The sequence below is a fragment of the Rhinatrema bivittatum genome, chromosome 8 (assembly GCF_901001135.1).
Source record: "Rhinatrema bivittatum chromosome 8, aRhiBiv1.1, whole genome shotgun sequence".
Taxonomy (NCBI): Eukaryota; Metazoa; Chordata; class Amphibia; order Gymnophiona; family Rhinatrematidae; genus Rhinatrema; species Rhinatrema bivittatum.
The window spans coordinates 178,787,969-178,814,724 of NC_042622.1; the positions used below are offsets into that span (position 1 = coordinate 178,787,969).

Sequence of the window (26,756 nt, forward strand, 5' to 3'; positions counted from 1 at the left end):
GCACAATCCTCCATAACCGATGAGGAAGTTTTGGCTGCTCCCATCTCCTTGCAAGAAATACAAGATGTGTTTCAGGCGTTCCTAGGGGTGACATGCCCGGGACCAGATGACTACCATATAGATTTTTATTTAAAAAAAAACAAAACAAAAAACACCTGCCTGAACTTGCCCCTTATTTACTATCTTTATTCAAGCGAGCAGGTGAGCACGAGTAGTCGCTGGGGGATTTGGAGGATTACTGTATTTCATTAATTCATAAGAAAGAAAAGGATGCGATAGAATGCAGCTCGTACAGGCCTATTTCACTGTTAAATTCAGATTTGAGAATACTCACTAAGATACTACAGATTCAGATGGAGACCTGATGAGTGTGCCTGAGCCTGAAAACCAACATGGAGAAGGGCAACTGACCCAGAATCCTCTGCTTTCTTAGCCTGTCTTGGCTATATGAACTCTAAGTGACTTATTGAGCCTGACTTGCAGAAATTCCAGGGACACCTGGACAGCATTTGAAGCTGATGCCAAGTTATGATGCCTAATTATAGGGTCATAAAAGGAAAAGGCAACGGTTGGAAACTTCAGGCTATACTGTCACAATAGAGGCACTCTTTCTCAGGGGTTTACACAGCCACAGATGTGAAAGAGAAAAGTGAATAATACCCTGGGGAAAGCAGGTACAAACAATGGAACAACAAACAAACAATCAATAAGTGTATAATTTTATTTGATATTTTAGTTTGAGTTTCATTTTGAGTTCATCAATTAAGGATAAAAGTACAACGGTAAAGCTAATCTCGTATCCTAAACTGTTATGAGGAGAAATGGACATGATTTATTACACTCACCAATTTTATTATTTACAAACTATGTTACCGATCATGAAGGGCACCTGTGTAACTTAATATACTATAGCATCATTTTTTTATGTGCCTTAATGTAAACCGTTGTGACGGTACCCAGTGAACGACGGTATAGAAAAATGTTAAAATAAATAAATAAATAAATTGCCCTGACCAGCAAGATTCTAACAGAACAAAGGACTATCTAAAGAGTGATGGTAAATGGGCCCCACCTTGGAGAAATACACAGGGTAGCTAGGGATGATCTTACCATGCTGTTGACATGACAACCTATGTAAATGATTCTCTAGGTGGTCACGCAATTTCAGAATTCCTGACCTAGTACTGTATTGTATTTTACCTATAAAAGAAGGATCAGTTCATGTATATGTAATGGCAGTGCCAAAAGTTCTGTATAATGACACTGTCAAAAAGTTTTAGTTATCTGTAAACCGATACGATGTGCAAACGGCTATCGGTATATAAAAACCTATAAATAAATAAATAAATAAATACGATGCTGATAGTCAGTTTGTCAGAGAAATGGCATCAGCATCTCCCAAGAATACTTATATTGATCAATAAAAAATGATGCTTCTTATTTTAGCCACCACTGGATATAAGTATACGCATTCCAGGGAAGGTGGTAGATCGAAGTAAGGACCAAGTAACTGTTCGGTCACTATAAGGTCTCGGAAGCAGGACACAGTTATAGGCCCTTACATTGACATTGAATGGTATGATACTGATGGTATGACACTGATATGTATGTATGGTTACATGTATGTGGTGTGGTGGGTATGAGGTTCGGGGGAGGGGGAGGGGGAGGGGGAAGATGTTAGAACAAGTTGTTAGTCCTGGAAGAGTTCTGTTCATTTGTACGTTGTTGAAAAACCTCAATAAAGAAAGTTTCAAAAAAAAAAAAAATGATGCTTTCTACAAAAATCTAAGTGTTCTTGTAACCCTGGACATAAGCGTCATAAAGAATGGCCTGGCGCTTAAAGGAAAATTACTTCTTACCTGCTAATTTTCGTTCCTGTAGTACTAAGGATCAGTGCAGACGGTGGGTTATGTCCCCCGTCCAGCAGATGGAGTCAGACAAGGCTTCGGAGGGTGCTGCTATAAGAACATGTGCACCCTCTGCAGGAGCTCAGTATAGAGAATATCAAAGCCAAAAAACAACCACGTACCAAAGCTGGATCAAGCGCAACAACCATGAAAACAAATTGCAACTGAGGCAAAGAGCCCTGGAACTGAAAACTTGCAGAACAAGAACTGACTAACAGACTCGTGAGGTGGACCAGGCTCTAGAAATCGAGCGTAGTCCAAGACGAAAAAACAGAGTGCGGTGAAGAGATCAAGCAGGGAAGAAAGTACCCCAGAAGAACCCCATAATTGAGAGGCGGGCATCTGGACTGATCCTTGGTACTACAGGAACGAAAATTAGCAGGTAAGAAGTAATTTTCCTTTCCCTGTACGTACCAGGATCAGTCCAGACGGTGGGATGTACCAAAGCTTCCCTACACCGGGTGGGCCCTTGAAAGCCCTGCTCGAATGACCTGGTCGCCAGAGCATCCAGAGGACAAGGACGACGGAAGATGCAAGCGGTAATGGTGTGCAAAGGTATGAAGGGACTTCCAAGTCGCCGCTCGACAGATCTCCTGGGAGGAAACGGACTGTACTTCAGCCCAGGATGCAGCCTGAGAACGGAGGGAGTGTGCCTTGATCCCCCGCGGGGGATCCTGACCCGATCCTATGTACGCTGTGACTATGGCTTCCTTGAGCAATCTTGCGATCGTCGTCTTGGAGGCCTGGGAACCCCTCCTCGGTCCCGACCACAACACAAACAAGTGGTCTGAGACTCGAAAGTCATTGGTGACCTCCAGGTAGCGAATGAGAACCTGCTTGACATCCAGGGCACGAAGGTGACCTGATTCTCCCGCTGGGAAGGAAGGAAGCTCTACCGTCTGATTCAGATGGAAAGACGAGACAACCTTGGGTAAGAAGGAGGGCACTGTACGTAGGGAAACCCCTGAGTCCGTGAACCGGAGATAGGGTTCTCTGCAGGAGAGCGCTTGGAGCTCCGAGATGCGGCGTGCGGAACTTATGGCCACCAGGAAGACAGCTTTGAGCGTGATATCCTTAACTGTTGCGTTACGCTGCGGTTCGAAGGGCGGTCTCGCCAGAGTCCAGAGCCCGAAGGCTGAGAGAGAGAGAGAGAGAGAGAGAGAGAGAGAAAGACTGAAATCAGCCCTGCCTGCAAGCTCCGTGAGAAGCACTGCCCTTGCTCCTCCTTTTTTTTTTTTTTTCCAAACAAAACTTTCTGACACCTAAGAAAGACTTTTACAACACCTTGAGCCAGCCTGAGTACAAAAGCCTAATAAAAGAAAATAAAATTCCTTCATGGGGGGGAAGCACCGGGTTCCCCTACTCTCATCTGCTGGAGTCAGAGATATACCGAGCTCCTGCAGAGGGTGCACATGTTCTTATAACAGCACCCTCCGAAGCCTTGTCTGACTCCATCTGCTGGACGGGGGACATAACCCACCGTCTGGACTGATCCTGGTACGTACAGGGAACAGACCATACTGCCTTCCTTAATAAACAGCCAGGTTTTTTTTTAATGCCAGGAGACTGTTTGACATACTACACTTGGCTGGGAATGATAGGTCTAGTGGTCTCCCTGGACACAGAAAAGCTTTTGACAGGTTCTCTTGGCCATTCTTATTTGCAATAGATGTAAAACACAAAAAATAAATCGAACCATTACATAGCATGGATACAAGCAACGTATGCGAAACCTCAAGCACAAATGCTTTCTCAACTGGGGGAGGGATCATTAGGTATCACCGCAGGAGAGTGGGGCTTGATCTTTAAATTTTACTTTTAAATTGGAGAAAGGTAAAATTTCCTCTTCTAAAGAGTACTGTGCTCCTGATAGGGAAGGCACAATCCACATCTGCTAGGAGATGGAGAGATATTGATTGGCTGAGGTCACTGCAGGGGTGTATCTAGGGTGATGTCAGCTTTGAAACCTGACTCCATCTCCATCTGCTAGCAGGGGAGCATATAACCCATTGATCCTGTGTCCATCTGGCTACATGCTAGGAAATTCTCATTTGTCACTACAACCAGAGGAATGGAACAAGGCTGGCCCCTATCCCCACTACTATTTGATTTGGTGATTGAACTGTTTGTAGCTGTAGTATGTCAGGATCAGAGTATCAAGGGCCTGCCATTTTGCAGACATGAACATAAGATCTCCCTACATGCAGGTGATGTCTTTATTTATTTGACTGATTAGCAAAAGTCTGGCCCTGCTTTGCAACATCTATTGCAATGTACGAAGTCTACTGGGACAAATCCAAAATCTTCCCCTTGGAACCTAAAGAGTTTAAGGTAGTGTGGGATGGGGTCAGGTACCTAGACGTTTATATCCCTAAACATCTTCATTCAAGTAATTATGAGAGCCTTATTGCTAAGATTAAACAGGACCTATTAGCTTGGGAGAACTGAGGGATGACCGAGCAACTTACTTAGACTGGAGGCAAAAACCATGCTGACTCCAGCCTTTTTTTTTTTTTTTTTAATATATTATAGCTTTATTCATACTTCTCAGCATACAATCAGAGTGCCTACCTTCCAGCAGCAAACACTCATAGGTTTAGTCAGGGCAGAAATGCATAGAGGAGCTGCCTTCTCCTAGTGACACTGCTTACCTCCAGCAGATTACTTAGTCTTACAGGCCGATGCAATATTGATGCGCGTTAAATGGGCACTCATGATTGAGCGCCCGCTCTCTTAACGTTTGCTGATCCACTTCTCCTGGGCACCCGATTTAATATGTAAATGGGCCACAGCGGTAAAAAGGAGGTGCTAGGGAAAATTTGGCATCTCTAGCACCTCCTCAGCATCAGAAGCCCAGGAGAGGTGGCTGTCAGCGGGTTAGGAAATCAGAAGCTCAATTTTACGTCTGTTTTCCTAACCTGTGCACAGCCATGGGTTAGGAAAATGGATGCTCATTAACTGAGTGTCCCTTTTCCTAACCTGACCCCCAGCAACACTTTTTTTTTTTTTAGTTCTCAGACATATCGCCACAATATTAAGTTGGAAGAACCACAGAAAAGCAGCATTTTCTGCTTTTCTGTAAACTTTTGGGGCTCCTCAAGAATTGTCTGCTTCAGGGTAGGTGTTAATTTTTGAGAGTAAAAATGTGCGCATTTTGTTTTTTCCATTCAGAGGTAATAGCTAATAGCCTCATCAACATGAATTTACATGCGATGAGTGCTATTAGCTTCTTACTGGTTTGGACACGCGCTTTGGACGCACTAATCCCCTTATTGCATGAGGGTTTTTGGACACGTGTTCAAAACGCCATCCAAGCGCCTGATTAAAGCCGTGCGTTTGGTTGAGCACACTATATTGCATCGGCCTGCTTGTTAGGTTAGGAATGTATTTAAGAGCTGCATTCTCCTAGAGACGCAGGGCCTCCTGATACCAGCTAGGTAGGCTCTGACTCTTACCCTACCCAGCAGGGTCCTGCTCACAGAGCTGTCTCCCTCTGTGGGAATGTAATATGCACCAGGCATTTAGCCCTAGTTCCACAGAGGTTAAGGAGAGATAGAAGGGCCACTCCTTAAGAAGAACATAAGAACACAAGGATCTTTTCACTTCCTGGGCAGAGCGTAACAAATTATTAAAAATTGAGAATTCAACTGAAACTGCTCTACGTGTTCAAACACGTTCCCTGTAATATTCCCTGCCTGGTATCTGATGATCTACACAGAGTCACGTCTCGATTTATATGGCAAAACAGATAGGCGAGACTACGGCTCAGTCAGCTCTGGCAGCCCAAGCAACAAGATGGACTGGCTCTCCCAAATCCTAAACTATACTACTGGGCAGCATGTTTGTTATTTTTAAATCATGGTTTGGGCACTTTGATAACTAATGGCTCTCCCTGTAAAAAAAAATGCAAAACGGATATAGCTGAGCTTACAAGGTTGGCCATTTTTACCACCTGCCTCAGCAATTCAGAGATGGGTGGCTCGAAATGCCCCTATACTGGCCCATCCCCTGGGTGTCTGGAGGCAAGTGCAGAAGTTTTTGGGATTGGATAGCAAAGATCTCTCGTTATTGGCCCCCATTCATAGCAATTCCCAGCTTTCAGGTTACACCTTCTCACCTGCCTTTAAGAACTGGAGGGATAAAGGATTGGTATGTCTTTTACAACTGAGGGAGGATGGGGTTCTCTGTACTTTTGCCTTTCTGAGTGAGGACTTTGATTTACCCCATGGGTGCACAAGCTCACTACTTGCAGTTAAGAAATGCTTTAGTTGCTAGGTTTGATCTCTCAGTACCTATGCAATCTCCTAATGGTATGGAAACTTACCTTAGTGACCCAGAGGCCCAGACCAAGGGCATTATGGCCACGAAGGGGAGAAATTCTTCTGGGGACATCTGGGACTGTCTCTGCAAACCTTAACAGATAAATGGAATAAAGATCTAGGCACTTCCCTGGATGCTAAGGACTAGAGAGGAATCTGGGAGGCAGCACAACACAGCTCAGTATACAAATGGCGGGTTGAGCTGATGGTTAAATTGTTGCGTAAGACCTATAGGAAAATTGGTTCTTACCTGCTAATTTTCGTTCCTGTAGTACCACAGATCAGTCCAGACTCCTGGGTTCTGCCTCCCTTCCAGCAGATGGAGACAGAGAAATTTTCATAGGCACTGCCTTATAACCCACTGTGCCACCTGCCACTCTTCTGTATTTATTAGTACCGAAGCAGATAAACAACTTACTAACTAAACAATCTTGAACATGTGAATTTTATCTCCAAACCCCACAATGAGCAGAGGATGAAGAACACAAAAAAAAATTAATTTTGCCATAAAGGCTGCAGAAGGGCATGCCATAGATCAAGCAAGTAAGACGCAATACCAGTCGAGCAGTCTCTCCTTAGTTACACCCTCACCCAAAAAAGTTGAACCTCTGCAGTGGGCAGGCATCTGGACTGATCTGTGGTACTACAGGAACGAAAATTAGCAGGTAAGAACCAATTTTTCTTTTCCTGTATGTACCCAGATCAGTCCAGACTCCTGGGATGTACCAACGCTTCCCTACCCAGGGTGGGACTGCGAGAGTCCCGCTTGAAGGACACATTCGCCGAAATTGCCAACGTCCATGGTTTGAACATCCAGGTGGTAGTGTCTGGCAAATGTGTGCAAAGACTTCCAAGTAGCCGCCCTGCAAATCTCCTGAGGGAAAACCAATTGACATCCCACCCATGAAGTCACCTGCGAATGTGTAGAATGAGCCCTCAATCCCTCCGGGATGGGGCGACCTCGACAGATATAGGTGGCGCCAATAGCCTCCTTTAACCAACCCGCTATCGTAGCTTTTGAAGCCTTCTGCCCTTTCTTAGCTCCATGCTACAATACAAAAAGAGGGTCCAACAATCAGAAATTATTCGTTACTTACAAATAGCGCAATAGAGCTCTTCTGACGTCCAGGTGTCTCAAATAAATCCCTGGCATAAGGAGAACTGAAATCCAGGTCTGAAAAAGCTAGAAGCTCCACAGACTGACTAAGATGAAAGGTTGAGACTACCTTTGGTAGAAAAGACGGGACCATTCGCAAAGAGATTCCAGAGAGTTTGAGATTCTCAAAAATGGTTCCCTACAGGACAATGCCTGAAGCTCAGAGACTCGCCTGGTGGAACAAATAGCTACCAAGAATACTGCCTTTTTTTTTTTTTTAATTTTCAAAATTTCACATAATTACATGTAATAGTTCTAATTGGAACACGGTACATCAAGCTAAACAGAAATTTCTCAGATACATATTAAATTTCCATTCAAAGTTTTTTGTTTTTTTAAACAATTAGCTTAAATATATGTACCTAAATAAAAGAAAATGGGGGGCTAAGAATTAACTAGAGCGAATTCACATATCCATTATTACAAAGAAATCCAATAGGAGAGCAACCTATTTACTTATTATGTCAATCCCATTCTAGAACTATTTTGAGATTATCCAGTCAAGAATTCCCTGAGCTGCTCTGATTCAAAAAATACATAGTTGTTATTCCAAATATCTAAACACAACACTCGCTAGGATATTTCAATACATATCAGGCTCCTAAACTAAGAACCCTCTCTCGCATAATAAGAAATTCTTTTCTACGCTGTTGTGTTATCTTTACAACATCAGGGTATATCCAAATCTGAGCTCCATAGAAGGAGACCTTCCTATTTCTAAGGAACATTTTCAAAACCTTTAAAGTCAGATCTTTCAACGTGGCTTTAAGTAGCTTGAAGGGTTCTTCACGCAAGCCCTTAAGAACCAGGTTCAAGCTCCATGAAGGACACACCTTACGGACAGGATGACACAAATGTTTCACTCCTCTAAGGAAACTTATCACATCCAGATGAGCCGCAAGGAAGAACTGTGAACTTTGCCTCTTAGGCATCCTAGGGCTACAACCTGAACCTTCAAAGAGTTGAGAGATAAACCCTTCAAAAGACCCTAAGAAAAATAGGATCATGGTCACCGAGGCTCGGCGAGGATCAGAATTCTGCGACTTGCACCAAGACTCAAAGACCCTCCAAACCCGAATATACGCCATGGAAGTGGAGGGTTTCTGAGCTCGCAACAATGTAGAAATGACACCCGCCGGATAACCCTTCTTCCTCAACTGCCTCCTCTCAAAAGCCAGGCCGCAAGACAAAAGCGATCCGCTTGATCAAAAAAATATAGGATCTTGGCACAGGTGGTTTGGGAGATGACTGAGCCACAGGGGTACGTCCATTGCTAGGTTTACCAGATTCGCAAACCACGGTTGAAGCTGCCACTCCGGAGCTACCAGGATCACCCGGCCCGGATGAACTTCTATTCTTCTGATCACCTTGCTGATCAGGGGCCAGGGAGGAAATACAAAGGAGAACATCCTGAGACCAAGGGGCTACGAGCAAATCTACGGCTTCTGCGCCGTGCTCCCTTCTGCGGCTGAAGAATCGCTCCGCTTTGGCATTCCCCCGGTTTGCCATTAGGCCTATATGCAGCTGGCCCCACTTGCAGAAGAGTAAGGCCATGGCGCTCACTGATAACTCCCATTCTCCAGGATCTAACTGCTGAGAAAATCTGCCTGAACGTTGGAGGTCCCCGCAATTTGGGATGCCACAGCACAATCAAATGATGTTCCGCCCAGGTCATTAGCATCTCCGCTTCCAGAGCTACCGCACGGCTCTTGGTTCCTCTCTGCCGGTTGGTACAAGCCACCGTCATCGCATTGACCGACAGGACCCTGACCACCCAGTTACACAGAAGGGGGAGAAAGCTCTCCAGAGCCAGCCTCACCACCTTCGTCTTCAGGCGATTGATCGACCAAGTCGCCTCCTCCATGGACCATTGGCCCTGCGCCACTTGGGTCTGGTATACAGCTCAACTGGAGAGGCTGGCATCGGTGGTCACCACCATCCACTGAGGAAATTTGAAGTCCACACCACATTCCAAATGGCCTGGAGCAAGCCGCCACGAGAGGTTGGACCTAGCGACTTCCGTAAGCGGGAGCTGGAGATGAGATTGCTCCAACAACTGGTTCCAACGGGACAGTAACGCACTCTATAGAGATTTCATGTGCACAAACGCCCATGGGACCAGCTCCAAGGTCAACGCCATGGATCCCAGAACCTATAAATAGTCCCAGACCCTGGGCACTCAAGTTTGCAACAGGTTCAGGACTTGGGCTCGTAGCTGGAGAATCCTCTCCTCAGAGAGGAAAATCTTGCCCAAGCAAGTATCGAATCGGGCCTCGAGAAACTCCAGGATCTGAGAAGGAGTGAGGTGACTCTTGGCTAGGTTGACCACCCAGCCCAGAGAGCGGAGGCGGAGCAACACTACGTCTACTGCCTGCATGCACAACTCCTTTGACTTTGCTTGTATCAATCAGTTGTCCAGATAGAGATGGACCAAAATGCCCTCTCTCCGCAAGGCCATTACCACGACAACCATCACCTTGGTGAAGGTCTGGGGAGTTGTGGCCAGGCCAAACAGATGGCGCAAAACTGGAAATGTTGCCAGAGAATAATAAACCTGAGGTATCTTTGATGATCCCTGCAAATCCCAATGTATAAGTAGGCCTCCGTCAGATCCAGGGAGGCCAGAAACTCTCCCTTGCACACTGCCACTATTACCGATAGAGTCTCCATCCGAAAACGGGGCACCTTGAGAGCTATGTTGACCTTCTTCAAGTCCAAAATCGGATGGAAGGTTCCCCTCCTTCTTCGGCACTATGAAATAGATTGAATATCTCCCCTTGCCTTCTTCTGCGCGGGGAACGGGAACAATGGCCCCGAGCTCCTAGAATCGGAGGATGGTCTGTTGGACGACATGCTTCATTGCCAGGGAGCCACAGGGAGACACGAGGAACAGACTGCGGAGCGGACAAGCAAATTCTAACACGTAACCATGTTCTATCACACTTAGAACCCACTGGTCTGAAGTGATCTTGGCACACTCCTGGTAAAGGAGTCAGTCGACCCTAGATGAGCGGAACTGAGGAGTGGGCCGGCCGCATCTCTATTCTCTCCCAGTTGCTTTATCAGCTGCTCAAGATCCTCACCAAAGAGGAACTTTCCCTTGAAAGGTAACTTCCTGAGCTGCGTCTTGGAGGAGATGTCCGCTGCCCAATTACGCAGCCACAACAGCCTCCATGCCAAGACAGTCAACACCATGGTTCTGGATGAAGTACGCAGAAGGTCATACAAAGCAGCTGCTCCACAAGCTACTGCAGCCTCCAAGTGCTCCGCTTGCTTTGCTTCTTGAGGCGGTAGATCCCTAGCGCTCTGCAACTATTAGACCCATTGCAAACTGGCCCTCAGCATGTAACTGCTGCAAACTGCAGATCTGATGACAAGCGCGTTGACTTCAAATATCTTTTTGAGGTGGACCTCCAGTTTGCGATCCTGCAAATCCTTCAAAGCTGCTGCTCCAGCGACCGGAATAGTAGTCCTCTTTGTGACTGACGAAACTGACGTGTCCACCATAGGAATCTTCAGCAATTCCAGAATGTCCTCCGGCAACGGATTCAGTTTATCCATGGACTGCACCACCTCCATCTGCTGGAGACAGAGAAATAATGAAGAGCGGCAGGTGGCACACTGGGTTATAAGGCGGTGCCTGTGAAAATTTCTTTGTCTCCATCTAGTAGAAGGGAGGCAAAACCCAGGAGTCTGGACTAATCTGGGTACGCACAGGGAACATACCCCTATTTACTATTCTAAGCTTTTGGTTGTTTTTGTTAGTGCGACGCCATTGGTATTGTATGCTGTGTTGATTACTGTTTCTTTTTCTTGTATGTGTTGAAAAACCTATAAAAAGAGTTTATAAAAAAAAAAAAAAAAGCCTAAAGTGAGGTACTGGAAAGTTAAATGCTTGGCTCAGTCAGGGTCACCAAGTAAAGGATGAGGAATGGAAGCAAATTTCACAGTTCTGTCTATGCTACACTTTGACTCCCCAAACAACTTAGATCACACTATTTTAGTCTGCTCAGATTTTTTCACAAAAACTTTATCCATGGTTAGCAATGCAATAAAGAGGGCAGCAGAACTCTGATGAGAGACCACTGACCAACTGTCTAGTTTTAATTATTTTAATAACTTTATTGGAAATAAAAGAATCAATCATTGTTTCCACTCCTGCAGCCCCTTTTGCCTCCTCCCAACTCCGCTGTCAGTCTGTAAACCTAAAAAGAGTTTGAAAGCTTTCGCAAAGCTGTAGTGATGCTGGCAACCAGAAAGACCTGACTGCTTTTCAAGGACAGCTTTTCATTTTCCCCAGATAGCATCAAGAAGTATTGCACAGAACAAGAACGCATCACAACTACTTTCCCACTAATCTTAAATATCACAGCTTGTGGGACACAACAGTCCAGGAGCAGCTGAAAGTCACATCTGCCCTTTTGTTTTTCAAGTCGCACCTGGTTGACCTTGGCTCCACTATAAGGTCATTTCTAGACCGTGACTACAATTTTCTGCTGAAGGCCTGTTCTGATTCCTCATCACTCTGCTCCTTTTGCCTCAAGACAATGGGATAGTGGTAGTGGTCACTTGGATATTCAGTAAAATTTGTAGTCATCTGAGCAGTCACAATTACAACAGAACGCTATGAGTCCTGGGACGTGGGAAACTGAAATCTTTGCTCTGACCTTTGACATATAACTTTCTTTGCTTCAGTTACCCAGCTGTGACTGGCTACTACCATGATTAGTAATGACAACCACGACAGTTCTATGCTCACATCTGCCTGGAAGATACAGTGTAGTCAGTGCTCCATAAATGTGGTGTAAGTTGTATTTCCGAAGTGCCACAACTGCCATAGACACAAAGGTGCAAAATAAGTCCAAATTACTATTCCAGAGGTGGCCAACTCCAGCTCTCAGGAGCCACAAACAGGTCTGGTTTTCGGGATATCTGCAATGAATATGCATGAGAGATATTTCCATACAATGGAGGCAGTGCATGCAAATATACCTCATTTATTTATTTATTGGTTTTTATATACCGGTGTTCCTGTATGAAATACAGATCACATCGGTTTACATTGAAACAGAACATGAAAATCACCTCATGTATATTCATTATGAAATCCAGGCCTATTTGTTTCCTTTGACGACTAAAGTTTGTCACCCCCTCATCATGAGGGTTGTCCAAACACTTCTACATTCCAACAAGACAAATGTCATGATCTGAAGTTGCAACCCTTTGACTTCAAAGCACAGACTGCAGCAGAGCTATGGAAGCCACTCTCTTATCTTAAGCAGCAACAGAAAGCAGTCACCTCTCTCCTGGATTTTCATTTCTCACCACTTATTCCTTTGCTCATTGCAGAAGGGATGTCAATCCATAATTAAGACATATTTGAAGAGTACAAATTCAAGCCTGCCTCTTACCTTTCCAGCACCACTCTCCCCACTAACAATGATAGACTGGTTAACTGGTTCAATCTGGCATTGCACATTTCTGTAAGCTTGTTCTGCTTCAATAAAGATATGTGGTTTTAATTCCTAAAACAAAACAAAAGACCACTTGAAGAAAAAGTTGGAGAGACCTGACATGTTTTATTTTTTTAAGTCTTGTTTTACTTGTACAACGTTGCCATTTTATTTCCATGTCAACAGAATTTTGCTCTCGCCCCAATTTTCTGATCATGGTTTCAGTGCATTCTGCTCCTGGTGATTCAGCTTTAGGCTGGGATGAACTGGGGATGATGTAGAAAATCAGGACCACACTCATTCAGGATAACAAGGCCCAGAATGTATTCAGTTAGGAGTCTCAAAACAAGGACACGTCCAGAAACTCATGGACCACGCATTTAAAGGGGAAATACTATTGGTACATAAAGCCTAGCGCTGACTGAAGCAGATTCTAGATACAGACATAAAACCAGCTCTCACCCAAGGCCGAGGTGCTGTGTGATACTCCCTCATGAGCTCGGGTGAGTAAAGGTCAAATACGAACTGGAAGGGATTGATAGCCACCAGAGTACAACCAGCATTTGTGTAAAACACCTCTCTTGCATATCTTGCCTGCAAACATTTCAAGACTGCGAGGAAAAATAAAAACAGAGATATTCACATTTCAGTAGAGAACTTTCCTTTAGCGCCAAGTTGAGTGTGTGTGTGTGTAAAGGAAAATTGGTTCTTATCTGCTAATTTTCATTCCTGTGGTTCTACGGATCAGTCCAGACTGCTGGGATTTGCCTCCCTTCCAGCAGTGTGCCCTTTTAACATAGTGTGCCACCTGCGTCCCTTCAGTATAAAAACAGTACCAAAGCAGAACAACCAATTTAAAACCAATGGTTAGATCAAGCAAGGACAAGAACACCACCAAAACTATGTACATGTAAGGAGTATTCTGTAATCTTCTGCCGCTATTAATTGCATCAGTAGCATGGGATCTTCTTAATGTTTGGGTAATTGCCAGGTTCTTGTGGCCTGGTTTGGCCTCTGTTGGAAACAGGATGCTAGGCTTGATGGACCCTTGGTCTGACCCAGCATGGCAATTTCTTATGTATGTACGAAATCAGACAGAAAATCGCTGTGAACAGAAAAAAACCAGAGCAGATTCTCAACACTGAAGCCCCCCCCCCCCCCCCCCCAAATGGGCGGGCATCTGGACTGATCCGTGGTACTACAGGAATGAAAATTAGCAGGTAAGAACCAAATTTTCCTTTCCCTGTACATACCCGGATCAGTCCAGACTGCTGGGATGTACCTAAGCTTCCCTAACTGGGGTGGGACCTGGAGAGTCCCGCTCGAATGACACTGCTCCCAAAACTGCCAACATCCGGTGCCTGGACGTCCAAACGATAATGTCTGGCAAAAGTGTGCAGAGACTTCCAAGTCGCTGCTCTGCAGATTTCTTGCAGAGATACCAACTGGTTCTCTGCCCAGGAAGCAGCTTGTGACCGGATCGAATGAGCTTTTAGACATCCGGAACCAGTCGTCTGCAGTAAATATAAGCAGATGCGATAGCCTCTTTCAACCAATGAGCAATGGTAGTTTTAGACACCTTATGTCCTTTCTTAGTGCCACTCCACAGAACAAAAAGATGACTCAAAACCCAAAAAGCATTGGTAACCTCAAGGTAACGCAAGAGAACTCGTTGACATCTAGAAGCCTCAATTCTCTAGCGTGAGGGGTATCTTGATCTAAACCCGGAAAAGCCGGAAGTTCCACTGACTGATTTAAGTGGCAGGCCGAGACAACCTTTGGAAGAAAGGATAGAACCATTCTGAGCGATACCCCGGAATCAGAAAACTGTAGAAAAAGGTTCCCAACAGGAAAGGGCTTGAATCTCAAAGACCCTCCTAGCGGAGCAGATAGCAACCAAAAACACAGTCTTGAGGGTTAAATCCTTCAAGGTAGCCTTCTTGAGGGGCTCAAAAGGAGGTTCACATAACACCCGGAGCACCAAATTGAGACTCCAAGAAGGACAAATGGAACAGACCGGAGGGTTCAAGTGCTTTGCCCCTCTCAGAAAACGTACTACATCAGGATGTGCTGCCAGAGATGCCCCTTCAATCTGGCCTCTAAGACATCCCAAAGCTGCAACTTGCACCAAAAGGGAACTAAAGGATAACCCCTTGCTGACGAGGAAGGACTCTTTTCTCGCCACACCAAGAATCGAAGACTTTCCACACCCGGACATAAGTTAGAGAAGTAGAGGTCTTCCACGCCAGTAAGAGAGTAGATATGACATCCTCAGAATACCCTTTCTTTCTCAATTGCCTCCTCTCGTAAGCCAGGCCGCTAGACAAAAGCAATCCGCCTGGTCTAAAAATACCGGACCTGACGCAGCAGGTTTGAAAGATGACTTAGGTGCAGAAGACCATCCACCGCCAGGTTGACAAGGTTCGCAAACCATGGTCTCTGGGGCCACTCCGGAGCTATGAGGATAACCGTCCCCAGGTGAGCTTCTATTCTTCTCAGAATCTTGCCTATGAGAGGCCATGGGAGAAACACATAGAGCAGAATGTCGCGGGGCCAAGGAAGGACTACGGCATCTACCCCTTCCACCCCATGTTCCCTTCTGCGACTAAAGCAGCATGGTGCCTTTGCATTTTTCTGAGTCGCCATCAAGTCCAAATGAGGAGTGCCCCACTAGCGAGAGATGAGTGTCATTGTTTCTAAGGATAACTCCCACTCTCCGGGGTCCGGACTTAGAAAGTCCGCTTGCACGTTGTAACCACAGCTATGTGAGAGGCTGCCAACATGGCTAGATGTCATTCTGCCCAGGCCATCAGCTTCTCAGGCTACTGGACGACTCCTTGTTCCGTCTTGCCGGCTAATGTAGGCCACAGTCGTCGCATTCTCTGACAAGACTCATACCGCCCCAATGGTGGACAAGAGGAAGAAACCTCCGCAATGCAAAGCACACCGCTCTTGTTTCCAGGCGATTGTTGGACCATTGCGCTTCCTCCAGTGACCACTGGCCCTGGGCCGACTGAGATTGGCACACGGTACACCAACCAGAGAGACTGGTGTCCATGGTTACAATCACCCACTGAGGAATCTCCAGGTCCACACCTCACTTCAAGTGGTTGAGGACAAGCCAGCAACCAAGACTGGATCTGGCAGATTCCGTGAGTGGCAAAGGAACCTGGAACTCTTCAGACATCTGATCCCAGCGGGAAAGCAAAGCTTCTGTAAAGGTCTCATACGAGCAAAGATCTAGGGGACCAATTCCAGATTGGACGCCATAGAGCCAAGAACCTGCAAGTAATCCCAGACCCTAAGCACTGGTAGTGACAAGAGATGTTGAACTTGAGATGTCAGCCTGACAATCCATTCCTGCATGAGGAAGACTTTGCAGACTTGGGTAAAGAATCACGCTCCCAAGAAGTCCAGGACCTGGGAAGGAAGCAGATGGCTCTTGGGATGATTGATGACCCAACCGAGAGAACTCAGGCAATATAATACTTTGCTACCTCCAGCCTGCAAAGGTCCTCCGACTTCGCCTGAATTAGCCAGTCGTCCAGATATGGGTGAACCAGTACTCCTTCCCGCCGGAGGGCTGCCACCGCCGCCGCCACCACCACCACCACCTTGGTGAAGGTAGCCAACCCGAACAGGAGGGCCCGAAACTGATACCTCCCGAGGACCATGAAATGCAGAAATCTTTGATGATCCTTGTGGATTCCGATATGCCTCCGTTAGATCCAGGGAAGCCAAGAACTCTCTGGCACGCACCACTGCAATGACTGAGCGCAGAGTCTCCATACGAAAATGTAGCACTTTGAGAGCTTTGTTTACCCTCTTTAGGACAAGAATCGGATGGAAAGAGCCTTCCTTTTTGGGTACCACAAAATAGATGGAGTATCTCCCGGTCTTGCACTCGGGGAAACCGGAATGATGGCCCCAAGATCTTCCAGCTGGCAAAGAGTCTGACTCTCTGGTTCCTCATCCTGACCCAACCCAATGAAGGGAGGAGCCAGGGGAGGGTCCAGGGCCAGGAGATCCAACAGGTCCGAGGCCCCCAAGGCAGGAGCCCCCTGATCCCTTCAAGGCAAGGGACCTTGGATCTTATGAATCCCCCTGGTGATTCCAATCACCTGGGAACTTTCTGAGGTGGAGGCTCTTCAGTCAGAGTACGCGCCCCTGATTTGCTCTGCTGGGACATGCTAGCCATATAAGCTTTGTGCATTAACAGCACAAAGTCCGCAGTAAAAAAGGGCTGACCCTTCAAATCCCCCCCAGGGGGGGGGGCCACCAAGTCATCGGGGGAGTCTGGCAATGAGCCCTGAGGACTCCCAGGGCTCAAGGCAGGAGGAGAAAGTTGAGGCGGGAGGTCCCCATCCCCTGCTGCTCGGGTTGCCGGGGCAGCAAAGGAATCTAATATGGCTGCTGTTCCTGCACTCAGCGGGAATGGGTCAGATTCCCCCGATCGTTCAGCTGCTTACCCACACTGTGGAACCTAGCTGAAGGGCTCCCCATCGCTCTTGACAGACCCTCCCTGCCAGGAAGGCATCGAGAGCAAAGGCCGTTGTGGGAAAGCCACATAGCCAGCTCCCTGCAGGCTGTGCATCACATCGCACGCGTCATGGCTGGTGAGGGGGGAGGCACACAAGGAAAGAAAAAAAAATTCCAAAAACTGCCGCTGGAGCCTGGGAGGATCAAAGTGGCAGCAAGCTTGCAGAGCCAGCAGGGAGACGCGCCAAAAATAAAAACAGATCGTCGACTTTTTTTTTTTTTTTTTTTTTTTTTTTTTTTTTTTTTAACGGCCTTATCAGAGGAATGGAGCTTCAAGGGGGAAGGACTAGACCACTGGTACTCACCCCAAGTGTCTCACCGGACAATGGAGCTGATAGGGCCTCCAACCCCTAGCTCTGATCTGCCTGCAACCAGGGGGAATGGTCCCACCAGGACCTGCCTACCCATTGGGAGAAACGGCACTCCTTGTCTTTCTTTCTTTTTTTTTATTGTCCTGCTTGATCAAGAATTGGCTGAGAAGGGTGGAGCCCCCCACCCCCTTTGTTTAAAAAAAAAAAAAGTCAAAGATCAGACCGCAGGTTCTGCCACCTCCATCTGCTGGAGATAGAGAAATACTGAAGGGACGCAGGTGGCTCACCATGTTAAGAGGGGGTGCTCTTCAAATTTTTCTCTGTCTCCATCTGCTGGAAGGGAGGCAAAACACAGTAGTCTGAACTGATCCGGGTACATACAGGGAACTTTGAAATAAATATAATCACTAAAGTTCTTAAGGCATAAGACATTAAATCAATTGTGTCAGACAGCTTCTCTTGTGAGCAGGGAATTCCATAACAAGAGACAGGGTGCAGGACTACGTGGAGCTTTGGTCTGGCATATCTGATGTTCCCAAAAACTACCCTCATTTGTGAGCACAAGGTTAAACTGCGGTGCTACACCTGTTGCAGTGGTCACTGGGTTCACTTTTGTGAGATCGTCAAACAGATGCAGCTCATCTTCATTAATCAGAAAGTCCTTCACCTCTTCTTGGTAAGGCTCCTTCAGACAGAAAGGCTCTCTCTTAAGGCCATTCACCTGGAATACACAAGCAAAACAACACAGGGAGGAGCTAAAGAACTTGTTAGGTGTTACACCACCAGTCTCCAAGTACAATAAGCTTCATTGTCAACTGCACTGTTGGTTTCTATCGTCATCTTTTCTCTGCTGAAGGTCACTGGTGCGGAAGCATTTGAACAAACAGTAGGAATTTGTTAATAAATGGCCCAGTGTTCAAACACCTTAACCTTATAAAATCACTGAACCGGGGTGGGGGGTGTTCTCTGCATAACATTTGGGCTGGCTCAAGGGATATCTAATGCTGCCCATAGGGATTTAGTATAAGGCATTTTACACATTTTCCATATTATTGTAGAATGGAGACCTTCATGGGTACCTCGATACCGTAACTACTGTTCTCTTAATATTCATCCATGAGCATGGCTGCAGAAAAGGTTAGTATTTTAACTCTGGCATCCAGTCTCCATGAAAATGCTATTTCCAAGTTCTTATTCAAAACAGATAAAAGACTGAACTGCATTTAAAACCATTTCTAACCTTTCACAATAATGTATGCATTTTCTGAATTGGAATTCTCATGTATGATTGGGGTGGAACATTTAGGCACCAGTCAATAATTTTTAGGGGCCAGGAAAAAAACTGTTTCTCTAGCTTTGTTTTTGGTTTGCTGCTGCTGTTATTTGCTTGGGGGGTTTTTTTTTATATTTTGCTTTTTGTGTCTTTTGAATTTTTTTTTTAATCTATTTTTAGTTCAGTTTTCTATAAAATGTTTTTGCCTTTCCTTTATTTTTACATTTTTTCTTTTGTAAATTTTAGGCATCCAAATGATCTGGCTCCTGGCATTTTATCTGTGTATTACCATGTACTCTAGGACTAATTTATTTTTAGAAGCCTTCCCTGCCTTTGGTACCATTCCTTGGCTGCTGGAGATCATACCCAAGGCATCACCCCTCAAGTGACATTATCTCTGCAACAGGATCTCATTCACTAGGAGTTGAACAAAGAGGATGTAGAAACCAAAAGCTTTTGTAATTTGTCATTGTGTGTTGTATCTTAAGAGTCTGCAGTACATTCCTATCCTCAGAATAGGATCCATGTGTGCTCCAGGAATAACGTACATGCCATATCTTGGAATAGGAGTGATGTGGCATTTCAGGCTTAAGAGGGGTGATGGGATGGTCCAACTCCCTGCTGCACACCATCTTGAGTCTTGGTTACAACTTTCTTACTTTACTTTCTCCCTTGGGCTTCTGTCAGGAATTTCGGGGGGGGGGAGAACCAGCAGTTGGAACAAGGGTTCCATTGTTTACCTTTTTGGGCAGGTGTAATCACCAAGAACCTTTGACTGACATGGATAACGATTAAGGATATAAAATCTGAGAAGGTCCATATGACTGCAAAAGTGCTAGATACACAATAGTAACCTCCATCTACTGTTTTCATAGTACAGTGCTGTCAAGAAGAGCTTGCAAAAGTGACAAATTACTTTTCTCTTCTTAGACCTGTTAACCAATAATGACACTAAAAGGAGAATCATGCCAAATACAGAATGCAACTAACTTCCCCTATGACTTGGATTAAAAAGATTTTTGGTCACATCAGTTGAAAACTGATGTACATTGTACTAGACTGTTAATTGCACTGAGTGAGATTATGGGTTCTGTAGAAAAGGTGCAACTATACAAATCTGTTTTTATTGACCTAATATGTTCACAATTAGATAAAAACAAATGAGTTTCAAAGTATATCAGATTTCTTACTTGAAAATTGTATACTGGTTTTGAAACAAGAGCTGTACCTGAACAACTGAAACTACTGTCTGTGTGTGGCCCTGCATACATAACTGAGTTATAAGCAAAAGTAAAGACAAAGAGCAAAATAAGCAAAAAAGCTGGGAAAATATAAAGAAAAAAGTTTAATTGGCTCCTAGGCATTTTTGATAGGTGCCCAAATGTTCTAAACATATGTCCATGCCTGTCTATATCTGTATATATTCACACACACACACAAGATATTTTGTTTTGTTAAATCCTAAAAAATTAAAGCCTTAAGTAAGCCAAGTTAATGTATATTTTCCCCATATTTTCAGCAATATAAATTTATAGGAGCTTCACTGGCATGCTCTAATAACATTTCCATCCTAGAAAGGGGGACATAGGTTCTTTCAGAATCAAATCCTTCAAAATAGCAAATCAATCTTGAAATGCTCAATAATTCTGGAAAAACATGTCTCTTTTCCTTCCAACAGGGTTGGATATGCGATCAAATTTGAATCAAAGTATTTTGGAAATCCTTTTTCCCTAAAGAATAAGGTATGTCTCCTTCAACTATTGCAATATTAAAAACATAGGTACCAAATGCTTTGCATATGGTCACAAATAGAAAAATGAACATAAAAGTACTGCAACGATTACATAAAAAAACAGATCTCAATCATTGTATGAGTTCGTACTGTGTATACGAGTTAAGCCAATAAAGCTGCACTAAACGGGCAAACTTTTTACCATACATTAATAACTAATGCAAAGTAACTTGAAAACACAACATGACAAACCTAGGAAAATAACATATCACTCGCAGGAAATATTTGCATAAGACAGCCTCCAAACGGGCAATTCCATTTTTAAATAAGACAGAAGCGTTTACAGAGTCAGGTTCCCTCCACTCCCCTGTAAATCCATTTGCATCCATTCACTACGCATCAAACCTAACACCCCCCTTCCAGGTACCAATCTGTCCTAAAGGAGGCCTCGCCTAGCAGTTGCAACATGCTTTTTGCTTCAAAGTGTGCATTCGACTCGCTTTAACGTCTGCCCCTGCCCCCCCAAAACAGAAGCTCTTCGCCTGTCACCCGCCCCCGGCCGGCTCACAAGCCACCCCAGCGCCTCACCGTCAGCGTATCGTCGATGAAGAGGGGGATCTGCCGCTTCTCGAAGGGGAATTCTTCCTCCCCGTCCCTGCAAACTGCCACCAGCCGCGCCATGTCTTCTGCTGCTGCTGCTGCTGCTGCTCCTCCTCTCCCAGCCTGAGCCTGGAAACAGCCAAGCACAGGCAGTGTCGTAAAAGGAGGAGGGGGAGGGAACCCAGCAACACCACCACCACCACCACCACCCAGCCCCTCAGCTGCTCATCCGCCGCCGCACTTTCCGCTCGCTAACCCTCTCCCCGGGGAGGAAATAAAAACGAAAATAACAGCCGCAAAAACTAAGAATATAAGATGCAATCGGGAATCTGCTTCACTGCCAACAGGTTTTTATGTTTTCTTTGCAAGCCATTCCTTAACCTTACCAAGTTGAAAAATGAATCCACGAATTGCAAATCGGAAATCATTTCTCTTCATAGAAACTATTAGGATGGGACTAGAAAAGGGAGAGGGAGGTGCAGGCTTTGGCAGCTTTAATTTAAGAAGTGTACGGTTTAGTTGTCAAGTGGCTTTGGTGTTGCCTTGTGCTCACTGGGACCCCGGGGGCCACGGTGTAGCTACTCTGGTCATGCCAGGATCCGGACAAAATCTATCACCTTTGGGGAAGCTAAAGCTGCATGGAGACATGACACAGTCTGAGCCGGAAAATATTTCCATGAACTACAGAGGAAAAGACAAACCCCCTCCCCCCTGCACCTTCCCCACTACTCTGAGCTGTGGTGACAATAATAATAATAACAAGGCAGGGAGATCAGGCTTCAGTGCTGACAGGACATAGGGGACAGGCAGGATAAAAGGGGCAGACAGTATCCCCAGCACCACCATCCCTCCCCAGCTAGGACTGAATTCATCACAAACAATGCATTCCCTGTACCTACCCGGATCAGTCCAGACAGCTGGGTTTTCCTCCCTTCCAGCAGATGGATACAGAGAAAAACTTTGAGAGCGCCCTCAACCTGTTGTGCCAACTGCTGCTCTTCAGTATTTCTCTGTCTCCAGAAGATGAAGGTGGTGCAAAACCTGCGGTTCTGATTCAAGCAAAGAAAAAAAAATTTAATTAGAGGATCTGATCCTATCTTGGAGTCTCCCAGGGGATTTGTGAGGTCCTGGTGGGGCCATCCCCCTCCCCCCGGTTGTAGGCGTCTTGGACAAGCAGGGGTTGGGAACCCCGATCTTTGTCCCTAAGTCGGTCGGTGGGTGATAGCTGGTGGTCCAGCTCCCTCCCCCCTCTCCTTTGCTCCTTTACCGCTGCCATACCAGATTCTTCAGGGAAGTATTTTCTGGTTTTGATTATTAGTTTTGTTAAAGTTGTAAAAAAAAAAAAAAAAGGTGCAGGGAGTTTTGGTTTTCTTCAGCTTCTCCTTGGCAGCAGGTAGGGGAGGGGATTCCCCAAAGGGGGTTATTTCTAGCCTACTTTTTTCTCCCGGGCCAGCCGGCCGGCAGCTGCCTCGCAGCATTTCCTCTTCTCCTCAGGCATGCCACGAACGGGCCGTTGTTCCTGCTGCGGCGATCAGCTCTCTAGCCGCAACTCCATTAGGATTTGTGATCGGTGCCTCCCCGGGGGATGAGGAGAGCTCTGGCAGGATTGCCGCAGCAGATTCTTAGCAGCATAGCGCCTGGAGGCTGCTCGCTGCCTTAGAGGCTCCGGGGGACCCATTCCCGAGCTGATCGGGAACGACGGCCATTTTGGGCACTTTTTGCACCGTGGAGAACAGAGTGTTGGGGGGAGGAGATCTCCCTCCAGCCCTGATTGTTAAAAAATATATTCCTAGAAGCACAGTTCAGATCTATTTCACACATTAAAAAAGGTGGAAAGAAGGCAAAATGATTACCGGCATGGTTAAAAGGAGAGGTGAAAGAAGCTATTTTAGCCAAAAGATCTTCATTCAAAAATTGGAAGAAGGATCCAACAGAAGAAAATAGGATAATCCATAAGCGTTGGCAAGTTAAATGTAAGACATTGATAAGACAGGCTAAGAGAGAATCTGAAAAGAAGTTGGCCATAGAGGCAAAAACTCACAGTAAAAACTTTTTAAAATATATCCGAAGCAGAAAGCCTGTGAGGGAGTCAGTTGGACTGTTAGATGATCGAGGGATTAAAGGGGCACTTAGAGAAGATAAGGCCATCACGGAAAGATTACATGATTTCTTTGCTTCGGTGTTTACTGAAGAGGATGTTGGGGAGGTACCCGTACTGGAGAAGGTTTTCATGGGTAATGATTCAGATGGACTGAACCAAATCACGGTGAACCTAGAAGATGTGGTAGGCCTGATTGACAAACTGAAGAGTAGTAAATTACCTGGACCAGATGGTATACACGCCAGGGTTCTGAAAGAATTAAAAAATGAAATTTCAGACCTATAAGTAAAAATTTGTAACCTATCATTAAAATCATCCATTGTACCTGAAGTCTGGAGGATAGTTAATGTAACCCCAATATTTAAAAAGGGCTCCAGGGGCGATCCGGGAAACTACAGACCGGTTAGCCTGACTTCAGTACCAGGAAAAATAGTGGAAAATGTTCTAAATATCAAAATCACAGAACATATAGAAAGACATGGTTTAATGGAACAAAGTCAGCATGGCTTTACCCAAGGCAAGTCTTGCCTCACAAATCTGCTTCACTTTTTGAAGGAGTTAATAAACATGTGGATAAAGGTGAACCGGTAGATGTAGTGTACTTGGATTTTCTGAAGGCGTTTAACAAAGTTCCTCATGAGAGGCTTCTAGGAAAAGTAAAAAGTCATGGGATAGGTGGCAATTGTTGTGTTTGTGGCATTGCGGATGCTTTGTCACTATGGAGATGACCCCACCCACGGGGAGGAGCCCCGTGGGGAACCACAGAGATTGGCTAAACTCAGATAGCAGACACAGATTGAATGGAAGGCTTTATTGTACTGCTGTAGATAGATGGTATGAAGCAGGAAGGTAAGGCACTGAAGTTGGCGAGGTGCCAATACGTTCAACAGTCTCTGATGAAGATTCTCACCCAGATGTTACAGAGAGGCGGGGACCCGCAGAGCGGGCAACACCGAGCCTGGAGGGTGGAGTTGGAGCACTGGATCGTAAAGGTACTCACAGGAGTGTAGGCGTCTTCCTGGTAGATATGGTGGGACCGAAGGTCCGTGGTACAGGATACTAGAATGGTAGGCCCTCAAGGAGCGAGTACCTAGTAGTCCAGAGGTCCTGTAGAAATAAGAGAGAGAGAGACCCCCGAGTGTTGCAACCGTTCCTTCCTGACGACTTCACTCCGCCTACCTTTCTTTCTTTGCACCTCCTCTCACTATGGATGGACGCCTGGCTGCCGCGGCGTCTGCCTGCCGTCCTCTCCGGTGTCCCCGGACCGGCTTGGGCGCTGCCTCCCGCCATGCTCCGCTGGTACCTTAGGGCGCGCACCGTGTGGCCCTCACTCTTATTTCCTACTTGGCGTGAACCTCAGGGGCATCCCCCTGTGTTGACGTCACGCTGCCCGGATATTTAAAGCCTACGATGTTTGCTAGCCTTTGCGTTAGTAAGGGGAATCTTTCGGATGGGATTTGCTCTCCGTACCCAGCTACTCTGCCTCTCCAATTTTCCATTGGACTCTTAACGCTAACGGGGTACCCGTTCCCCGGGGACCTCACTTGCTTTTCAGGTCGCTATCAGGAAACCAGTACTCATTCCTCGAGGGCCCATGTTCCCTGACTCGCTGTCTGCTCCTACCTTCTCTTCTGCCTGGAAGGATTCGCTATCTTCAACACCAGTGAGTGCTACCATCTTCACCTCAGAGCTGTTCCCTGGAACCAGGTACTTGCTCCTCGAGGGCCTACCTCCGTTCCAGCCCTAGTGCCATCTCCTACGTGGAACCGCTGTGTGAGTACATTACCTTCAAGCCTCTCAGCTTTCAGGGATCAGGTACTCGCTCCTCAAGGGCCTGCTCTCCCTATCCTGGGGTTCTCCATACTGGGGCTTTGTGCATATTTCACTGTACTCATTATTCTCAGTTCCTTCCACTACAGCACTGCTACCGGAGGAGTCGCTGTTCCAGTGCCTGAGGGATACTAGCCCCGCTGGGCTACTTCTGCGGCTCACCACTGCCACCTCTGGTGGCTTTACCATATTGTCTAATAAAAGATCAATCTCTGTCAGGCCGATACAGTAAGGACGCGGTAGAAAATGTGCGGCAGTGCCGGGCGCCCACTCGTTTGTTGCGCGCACAGTTCGGATCACATACCGCTCGATACAGTATTTAAATAGCATGCAAATGCAAGCTGCGTCCATGAAGCGCAATCCATTTTACTGTATAGAGCGCTATACAGCGCCTATACAATATCCTGTGTGCGCTGGTACCTGTCATTTCAAATGCCATTTGAAATGACAGGTACCAGGAAGTGGATCCCAACTTAAAGCAAAAGAAAAAGATCAGAGAAGTATCAGCCAGCCTAAACTCTTGCCTGCCCAACCTAAAATCCAACGCACCGGGAAAGCCACGCTTCAGGATCAGGCAAACTTTCCCCCAGCCCCCGCTCACCTGCCCTGTCCGGAGCAGCCCCAGTTCTCTCTCCCCTCCTCCCGGGGGCAGCCGGCGGCGAGAGCGAGAGCGGCTTCAGCAGCCCGGGGCGGATCGGACGCTCCCCATGCGAGGCGCGGCTTCCAGCAGCCCTCGCCGGCGATGGTGAATGAGCGCATGAACGCACGCCGTGACCTGAGCGCCCTGCTGGACATCCGAGGTCATGGCGTGCGTTCACTGAACGATGCGTATTGGGGCAGCAGTCCTGCCATCACTGAAGTTGTAGGCATGCAGAGAACAGGAGAAACTTCCTTGAGGTAACTGCCATGACAACCTGGACTTCCCCCCGTGGGTGTGGTCAGCTGCCACAGTGTCCAAGGGTCCACCCAAACCTCACTAAATATAACAGATTCTAACTCCATGGATCCGGCACAGCTCAATGCCTTGCAGGCCATTCCAGGCCTGGCCCTTTGCACTGCTGAACGTCGAGACGCATTGGAGAAACTCACTTCAGCGTTTCATCAGCTACGAGCACAGAAGACGCAAGGCACTACTTCCAGTAATGAAGGTCAGTTACCTGAAGTAACTATAAAGACCATGGTACCTCTGGCTGCTCCAGTTCGTTTCTCTGGAGAGATTCAAAGAACTAGAGGTTTCCTAAACTAATGCTGCATGCATTTCACATTGCAGCCTGCACACTTCCCCACAGCCTACGCCAAGACTACTTATATTCTATCTTATCTTGGTGGAAGGGCCTTGTCTTGGGCTTCAACGCCATGGGAACGTAAGAATCCAATCCTGCAGGATATTGATGTTTTATTTTATTTTATTTATTTAAGGGATTTTTATATACCACGGCACGTTTGGAACATCACCTCGGTTTACAGTGGAACATAATGCAGCAACGGGCTTTACATAGAAATACAAAACAAGAATGGGTACATTATACATGGTA

At 46.2% G+C, this 26,756-nt stretch overlaps 1 protein-coding gene and 1 long non-coding RNA gene across 6 annotated transcripts in view; one reads left to right on the forward strand and one right to left on the reverse strand.

Moving 5' to 3' along the window:
• MYO19 (myosin XIX) overlaps nt 1-21,592 on the reverse strand; it is a 152,479-nt gene extending 130,887 nt beyond the window's left edge. For 2 of the 5 annotated variants that reach the window (XR_003858125.1, XM_029611654.1), the window contains exons 1-4: nt 21,279-21,589; nt 18,271-18,406; nt 13,298-13,446; nt 12,794-12,907 (exon numbers count right to left, since the gene is read on the reverse strand). Coding sequence is in view for 3 of the 5 variants with exons in the window: in XM_029611654.1 (XP_029467514.1) it covers nt 12,794-12,907; nt 13,298-13,446; nt 18,271-18,406; nt 21,279-21,371 (492 nt within the window). In the remaining 2 variants the exon portion in view is untranslated. Of the gene's footprint in view, nt 1-12,793; nt 12,908-13,297; nt 13,447-18,270; nt 18,408-21,278 lie in introns of those variants that run through there. The other 3 variants (XM_029611651.1, XM_029611653.1, XM_029611652.1) reach the window with 3 other exon arrangements.
• LOC115096678 overlaps nt 18,641-26,756 on the forward strand; it is a 58,165-nt gene continuing 50,049 nt past the window's right edge. Inside the window, exons 1-2 of the long non-coding RNA XR_003858126.1 lie at nt 18,641-18,822; nt 20,637-20,700. This is a non-coding gene — a long non-coding RNA (uncharacterized LOC115096678). The remainder of the gene's footprint in view (nt 18,823-20,636; nt 20,701-26,756) is intronic.